The following is an 8,855-nucleotide window of genomic DNA, read 5'->3' as shown; positions in this document are numbered from 1 at the left end:
ACGAGGGCCTGCTTCCAACTTCATAGACACCCAATTTCGCTGTGTGCTAACATGGCAGAAGGAGCAAGGGAGCACCCAGGGCTTTTTTTTTATGAGGACACTAATCTCATTCATTAGGGCTTCACCTTCATGAACTAATCACATCCCTAAGATCCCACCTTCAAACATCATCACATTAGAAAGGATTTAATTTATGAATCGGGGGACACAAACATTCCGTGTATAGCGATGTGCAAATGTGGAGAATTTCATTACGTAAATTTTGATAAAATTTAATGTTTGATATTATTTGGTGAATACTGTTATGTTTGGGAAAATACTAAGAAGATAGAAGAAACCTCCATGTCATAATAAAATGTAGGATGTAAAGTTTTCATATAGTGTAATGTACCCTTGAAAAGCACCCACTGTGCCTTGGCCTTAGCCCCTTATAAATTCAGACTAAATAGAGAGGCAGAATCATGAGTTTCTTTGACCACATGCTTCCGACCATCTTCTAGGCAAATGATATTTGGTTTAAAGCCTGATTCATACAAAGAATTTTATGAATGAGGTCTCTGTCAAATAAAATGATATATTTGGCCTCTTTGTTATCTAACAATCTATATTTCATTAATAAAAGAAGAATTGAAAATATTGTCAGCATCTTTTGTAACAACGTTATCACCCAAAATATCTGTTGCAGGTTCTGCATTGCCTACAAATCTCTTGGATTATGTATTTCTCTATTTTATATGTATAACACAAAAAAGCCTATGAAATGTTATAAATCAAAATGGAGATAGAATATCCTCAAGAGAATTATCAGATATTCATAGCTACCTGGAAAGAGTAATAGATCATCTTCATGAAAACATTACACCAAACAAATATATACACATGAGTAGATTATGTGATTCCTCAACCAGGAAAATACATAATATTTAGTTATTCTTCTCCTTATCTGAACGGTTCATATTATTTTTATATATCTAGCCACCTCATGATTAATATTATAACTTGAAGCATCGTTCTTCTTCCACCTTAGCATGCTAAGCAACATGAAAAAAAATTATATACTTAAAGTATTTTGCAGATACAAAAATAAGATATATACTTCAAATATTAATATGGGCTACCTTTGTGTGAAGAAAAGTAAACCAAGATTTTATGTCTTATTTCTTTTTATCTTTTCTGAAACCTGTAATGAGCACTATTAAGTCTGAAAAAGATTACATTATTTAAGAAAAAAACATGAGAAAATTTTCCATTAACTGAAAGCTATTAACAGTATTAACTACTGTAAACTCATCACATAGAACATAAATCTATATTCTCAATAGAGACCTTTTACATATAAAACTTGAACATATATTTTTCTGAAAGCTATGAAAATTTTAAAAATATTTTTAAACAAAAAATATGTATATTGAATTAGAAAATTAAGAAAATCCTAAAATTATATTTTGATCAAGAGAAGTAGTCTCATAATAAATGTTTTTCATCGTGCGCAAGTTATAAAACCTGAGGAGGAATTTACTACAGTTAAATAATCACACGTGGCTTCCCTAAAGAGTCAATTCTTCATTGAAAATAGGTGATACATTTCTCTGCTGCCTCATTTTCTTTTTCTGGTCCACAGTTTTCTCATGGCACTTTTCATCTCTCCATTTCTCAGAGAATAGATTAAGGGGTTCAACATAGGGGTGATAATGGTGTAAAATACAGTCAAAGATTTATCAATAGGTAAGGTATAAGCGGGTCTCACATACATAAAAATACAAGGGACAAAGAAAAGGACTACCACGGTGATATGAGAGCCACAGGTGGATAAGGCTTTGTGCCTCCCTTCCTGACTGAGATTCTTCAGGGAGTGCAGAATGACCCCATAGGAGATGATTAACAGCACAAAGATGACCACGCAGATGGCCCCGTCATTGGCAACCACGCTGAGGCCAATTATGTAGGTGTCAGTGCAGGCAAGTTTCAATAAGGGGTACATGTCACAGATGAAGTGATCAATGACATTGGGGCCACAGAACGGAAGGTTGTAAACAAAGAGAAGATGAAGTACAGCATGCAAAAAACCTCCAACACAAGCCAACAGCAGCAGCACAATACACACTCGTTGATTCATGATTGTCAAATAATGCAAAGGTTTGCAGATGGCCATGTAACGGTCGTAGGCCATGATCACTAGGAGTAAAATCTCAGCACTACCAATAAAGTGCCCTAGAAAAAGCTGGCTCATGCAAGCTTGGAAAGAAATGGTTTTCTTCTCATAGAGTATGTCTCTCATCATATTTGGGATGACCGTCGTAGTAAACACAGCATCCATTAATGATAAGTAACCAAGAAAGAAGTACATAGGGGCATTGAGGATTGGGCTGACCACAACGGTCACAACGATGAGAAGGTTGCCCACCATCGTCACGATGTAGATGAACAAGACCAAGACAAGTATTATTTTCTGACCCCAAAGGCTCTGAGTGAGCCCCAAAAGGACAAATTCAGTCACATTGTTCATTTGTTCCATATGTCTTTTAGTACATCTAATTTCAGAGTTCAGGACAAGTTACTTGTAAATATGATCATTACTAGTGACTTCCTGAGATCTTAAGATAATTTGTTTATTCGTTCAACAAATAGGCATTATGATTTGTTAGGCTGCAAAACTTTCAGGGATTATAAGACAACAAGGCTGATTGAAACATGGTCCCTAACCTTAAAACTCCTACGGACTAGTGGGGAGACTTGTCATTAGAGACATAAGTGAGAAAAGGACACATTATGAAATAAATGGGTTGCCACAAGTAGCTGTCCACCTGGAAGCTAATTAAATTGTACATGTAGCTAACTCCTTATACAAAGATAAAAACTGATTTAAGGTTTATTGAAAAGCTAAAGCAAGGTTTACTTTATGTTTACATTCTAGTTAATAGAGGAAATGACTTTCTACATTATAGGGATGGGAGAATCTCCTTAAAGAATCATGGAAATACCAAATATACAGTGTCATTTTTTAAAGATTTAGGAATAGATACCATAAAGTCAATCAATAAAAGTAGTTTTGGAAAAAGATGTTCATTATAGAGGACATACGCACAGTGAATATCTAAAACAGACAGATCTAAGTAATGAACAAATGAATGTCAAACGAACCAATAGCAAGATGGGCAAATCACATAAACAATCAACTAAAGAAAGAATACAACTAAATGGCTAATAAACATGTGATGAAATGTGGAAACTCACCCGTAAATAGAAATTGAAATTACAGTTTGCTTACTACAGTATTACCATGGATTTCTGAAAGTCAGTCAGGTTTTACAGATGCTACATTCTCCTCTAATTTTTAACACATTAACAAACAATGCTAAGAGAACATATTAATTGAAAGTGTCATGAGATTTAGAAATATCTGCACATCAAAATGTCTAAATAGATACACATGAAAATAGTTTCCAGGAGTACTGACATTAGAAAACATAAGTTTATTCTGGACGTTTATAATATGAAAATATCCAAGAGTATTACAGAACTGAATTAATTCTCATATATTTTCATAATCACAAAAGATACACTTAATTATGAGAATTGCTTCAGACAACTTTGAAAAGACTGTGATTTTCAATCCACCCATGTACTCTTTATAAATGTAAAGCCTAGTCTGAATTTTATGTATCCATGCACTTCTTGAGTTACCTGCACAACAAGAGAGCCATTCAATCTGTGTTCTGTGCTGTGGCGCCTTCTCCCTTGTCCTTCCTGCACTGCTGCATCCCTGTGGACACAGAGAGCAAGATAGCAAGAGTACCATCACAGGACTTCAAACTGTTTCCACGTGACCAACTCTTTCCATGCTCGCAGAAAATCAGATTCATCTCAGTCTTTCTGATTAATATTACATTTCAAATGGTTGGTATTTTCAGTTTCAGTTTCAGTCCAGATGCTTTTCAAACATATAATCACAATCTATGCCTCGATATGTTTCCTTTTGTCTGTATAGTTAAACTAGTTTCCATATAATAGCTTTTTTAAAATCAATGAGCAGTGACCATAAAAATGATGCAGCAAGAACTTTGAGTTCTTAATAAACAAATAATCAGCTTGTTTCATTTTTTAAAATGAAAAAATTAAGATTAATTTGAAAATATTTCATATATTCCAAGAAAAATTCTACATCTAAAACCTGATTATGGTTGAACAGACTTTGGGGACAAATATAGAAAACTAACTATCAGAGACCATTTGTTGCCTACCTCCTATATTGACTTGGTCACTTTTGTTTCTTTGTTTCATAATTTTGCAGGGGTGTCCTTGGTGTCCTGCAGTCTACTTTATGAGAATTCAGATTCTAAATTCTTATTTGGAATTTGAGCCTCTGAATCTATACTTATCAGCTCTGTGACATCATCTGTACAATGAGACTTATAAGAGCACCTAACACGTAAGATGGTTTTAGAGATTAAATAGGATCATGCAAACAGAGCTGTCTGAAAATTACCTGACAATAATAAGCACGAAATAAATTGAAGATATTATATACCATTATTTATTCCACAAGTAACTTTAGTGCCACATCTCTGCAATAAGTTTTTCCTACGTTTCCCCAAAGTCCACTCTCTTTTCTAATGATCCACAGGAGCATTTCCTGAGGGATGAATGGACTGACTGGGTCATTATCTTATACAATTATGGAAGCTGTACTCTCTTTACCATTTGCATTACTACATGGAAATTCCCATGGCTGTCTTTCTCCATGCCTCATTATCCTTTGAAATTTATTATGAAACTAATTTGAGAGAGCTTCTTTTTAAAAATTAAGAGGTCAGTGGGATGCATAATGCGATGAGTTTAGATTCATTCACAATATTTTCAAGACCCTAAAGGTGAGTAAACTTCCATGCAATTAACTCACAGACAGAAATAGATGTTGACATTTCTCTATGATTCTGTAGATCTGGTATCTAAAATCATTCATGAACTCTATTTCCACAGACACTAAAATTCACTACCTAACACAATATAAGTACCGGACGATGAATCTAACAAATAACTAAATTTCCCTGAACTCATGTTTCCACATTGTAAGCTGTGAGTTTCCCTTTGTAATAGGGCCTAATAGTTTACATATCAAAATGCTAGTTGGTATATATACACAAAAGTTAAGAACCTGAGTAATATGATATCATATTACTCAGCAATAATCCAAACAAATTCACTGAAAATATATCATATTAAATAAGAGAGGTCAGTAAAGTGACTGAATTGATTAAACATAAATTTTTCTTACTAGCTTTCTTGAATACTAGCCATAATTATTTAGAAAACGTAATCTGGAAATGATATCTTTCTTTAATGTAACACAAATTACAAAATATATAGAAATAAACAAAAATAAAGTGAAAACCCTATGTGATAAGAACATACATACGATGTGTTATTGAATTCTACACTTGAAACCTGTATCATTTTAGTAACTGTCACTCAAATCAATTTAATTAAATAAATAAGAAAAAGAAAACATAGCATTGCTGTAGAATCTTAAAGACTTGAAGAAATAGATATTTTTCTACTTCCCAGATAGAATTATTTAATGTGATCAAGATATCAAATGTTCTCCAAATTAATCTGACATTTAATATATTGTAAGTAAAAATCTTCACAGATTACTCAGACCTCTGAAATTATTTGAAGAGTTGTACAGAACATTGTTCTTTTAAACAGAAAATGTTGTTTTAAATAAGAATATTGAGTGGTAGGCCACTTATCATATATCAAGATCCATTTAAATGACCTCAAGTAATGAGGTATTTGCTTCTAAATAATTAACCAATCAAAAGAAATAGTCTACAAATTGATACAGGGGGATCAGGACTTTAAACATTATAAATATGATATATCAGATTAGGGAAGTAGGTTCAATTTTTCAAAAATATGTCAAAAGCTTGGTCTTAAGGCAACAGAGCCACACGAAAAAGGCATTTAAATTTTTTACACATATGCAGACATGCACAACAGAACATTTTCCCAGTCTCTAAATCTTCCCACCACATACAGCCATATATGTCTACTCAAGGCTTTAAATGTGAAAAATAAGGGAACCAGAAGAAACATTTATAAATTTTTATGTAATCTTGAGTTAAAAATGCAGAAACTCCAAAGAATGTAATTGAAAACATTGACATAAAGAGTATAAACATTCAACACTACAAAAACACTACTTAAAAAAAATTTTTTCATTATAATATATCAAATCTTTTTTATGTCAATAAAATATTTTGAACATACCAATTAAATTTGAGAAAGTATATTAAAAAACAATTCATAAAAGTTGTAAGGTACTAGTGGCTATACCTCACTTTTAACAAAATTAATGTCAATTATTGATTTAAAGTGAGATAAATTTTATTTTGTAAAAAAACAAATACAAAATCTATTTTCTAAGCCTGTGGAAAATATATATTTACATATATATGAAGAAATTTGTAAAAAGATGTAAAGAACAAATTTTTTTATACAATTTACAAAACTTTAAGAGCATTAAGTAACTAAGTATATACAGAGTTGTATTATATTCGGGGCTCAAAAGATTCAATTGTCAATAGCGTAAATACAATTCTAATATAATAATCTAAAACGCTGAATTTACATGTATATTAAGAAAAATGGCCCAAGGTATCCAAATCACTTTTTTAAAAAACTGATGTTGGAAGATTTGTCCTATCATATGTAAAAAATTATTGTAAAGTTATATAAATGAACACAACTTTAGAAAAATTGGTTATTTGACTGTAACAGATAAATCCGAATTAAACTCAGACATAAATGAAAACTCAATATATGAAGGATGGACTATTTGACAAATGGTACATAGAAAATTTGTTATCTACAGTAGAACAAAAATTAAACATAACATTTACTTAACAGTGTACACAAAAATCAATGTGCAGTGGATTATATTTGAAACTTGAAAAACATCACATTTGAAATCTTTAAAAGACAATATAGAATGCTATTCTACTGACTACATTATAGAAAATGATTTGTTAAATAACACATTTAATGCTACCATACTCATAAATACAGGAATCTGACTACATTCAGAAGCTTCTATTCACCAAATTAAATGATAGAAGTGTAAAAGACAGAACTCTGACATACAGATAAATAAATTAGGAATTGGTACACCGGATTCCAAAAGATCTCTGACAAATTAATAACAACAGAAAAACATCCCAACCCAGTAGGAAAAAATAAACAAAAGACATGAATACACATTTCATAGAAAATGATAAAAAATAAATATCCAATAACCAAGGAAAGGTGCTCAACTTCAATAGTAAATAGAATTACAAAATAAAGCTCCAATAAAGTCACAGTCTTATACTCATTATGTTTACAAAAATATCAAACATCTGATGATATCAAGTAATTGGAAGGATGTAGAATGATAGAGCTGTTACACACGACTCATGGACGTGAAACCGAAAATACAAATTGAGAAAATTGTAACCATCTGTAAAAGTGAATGTCAAAACAGCTGTACACAAGAGTTTCTTTCAGGACATCTGCAGTAACACTCTGTGCATATTAAAACTGGAAGCAACCCAAATGATCACTGACTGAATGGATACTATTTTGAACTATTATTGACAATGCACTCAGCACTGAGATGACCTCTAGGAAGAGGTAGAGCATCGAGATCAGGGAAGTATAGCATACACAGGTACTTTCAGTGATACTGATCATAAGTTAGGTAGGAGACTACAAAATTTAGAAATAAATCGCATATATTATTGGTACCCATGAAAAAATACATAATAAAATCTTAAAATAAAAGAATTTCAAAATCTTTTTTAGTTAGAAAAGTCTTACAAAGCATAGATGATGTTCCATATTACAAGGACAGCAATCCAATCTTCTTCCTAGTTTGTGATGTTCCAGGATGGGCTACAGACTGAGAAATTCTGTTTTGTTTTGTTTTTTATATAAAATTGCAAAACAAAATTTTGTTTGTACTAAAACAAATCAGTTTTAAACAGTCTATAATCAAAAATATTTAAGCTGAATTCAACTTTTAGGGAACACCTTTCTGTGCAAAATAACACATTTTTTTACCCATATTTTCTGTATCATGAAGACAAAATAAGAAGTCTCATCTATTCTGTAAGGAATGGCAAAAGTACACATAAAAACTACTGAGCTAAATCATGAAAATGTGCTTATGACTTGAATTAGGATCATTTTCTATCCTTTCATTAAGAATTAAAATCTGTTTTCATTATCAAACAGTCCATACAGGTTTACCCCAACTTGTGAATATATTCAACATCCCACCTAACAAAACTGCTCACATGTTGTGTCTGTAACCAAATACAATATCATCTCCCATTTAAATATCCTGGCCTGCAAATTCATGGTCACTGACCTGAGAAACAGAAGTAATCTTACAGACAAAATGCATGATGCAGCTACAGAAAGCTGCTTGTAGAGACAATAATGAACATTAAAATATTTAGAGCATTCTTTTAGCTCCAGAAATTACCTCTCTAAATATTAAACACATTGCTTTCTCAATAATTTGAGTAAAAGTGAATTCTCAAAGGTACATTGGTTATCACTATGAAAAAGAAAAAAAATCTTCCTTCTAACATCTCATTTTTCATATAAACTAAGAAAAAATGTTACAAGGTGAACTTAGTTTATTTTTTATTGCAATACGACAAATATTTTTACCTTTCATTTATCCTCAAAAATTTCAATTAGGTTGATTCTAATCTGAAAAGACAATTGATTCCACATTTTGATGCCTTTGGATAAATAAAAGAAACCCTAGAGAATTCATTCATTGAATTAAAAATCATCCATTG

General features: G+C 31.7%; 1 protein-coding gene across 1 annotated transcript; it reads right to left on the bottom strand.

Annotated features, from left to right (window-relative positions):
* Positions 1 to 1,597: 1,597 nt before the first annotated feature.
* LOC102884714 (olfactory receptor 4A15) lies at positions 1,598 to 2,521 on the bottom strand. Its single transcript, XM_006905695.2, has one exon. The coding sequence runs from the start codon at positions 2,513 to 2,515 to the stop codon at positions 1,598 to 1,600; it is 918 nt and encodes a 305-aa protein (XP_006905757.1). The 5' UTR covers positions 2,516 to 2,521.
* Between the last annotated feature and the right edge of the window lie 6,334 nt (positions 2,522 to 8,855).

This window comes from Pteropus alecto, unplaced genomic scaffold (genome assembly GCF_000325575.1).
Source record: "Pteropus alecto unplaced genomic scaffold, ASM32557v1 scaffold3061, whole genome shotgun sequence".
NCBI classification, from domain to species: Eukaryota; Metazoa; Chordata; class Mammalia; order Chiroptera; family Pteropodidae; genus Pteropus; species Pteropus alecto.
This window is presented reverse-complemented; position numbering and strand designations above follow the sequence as displayed.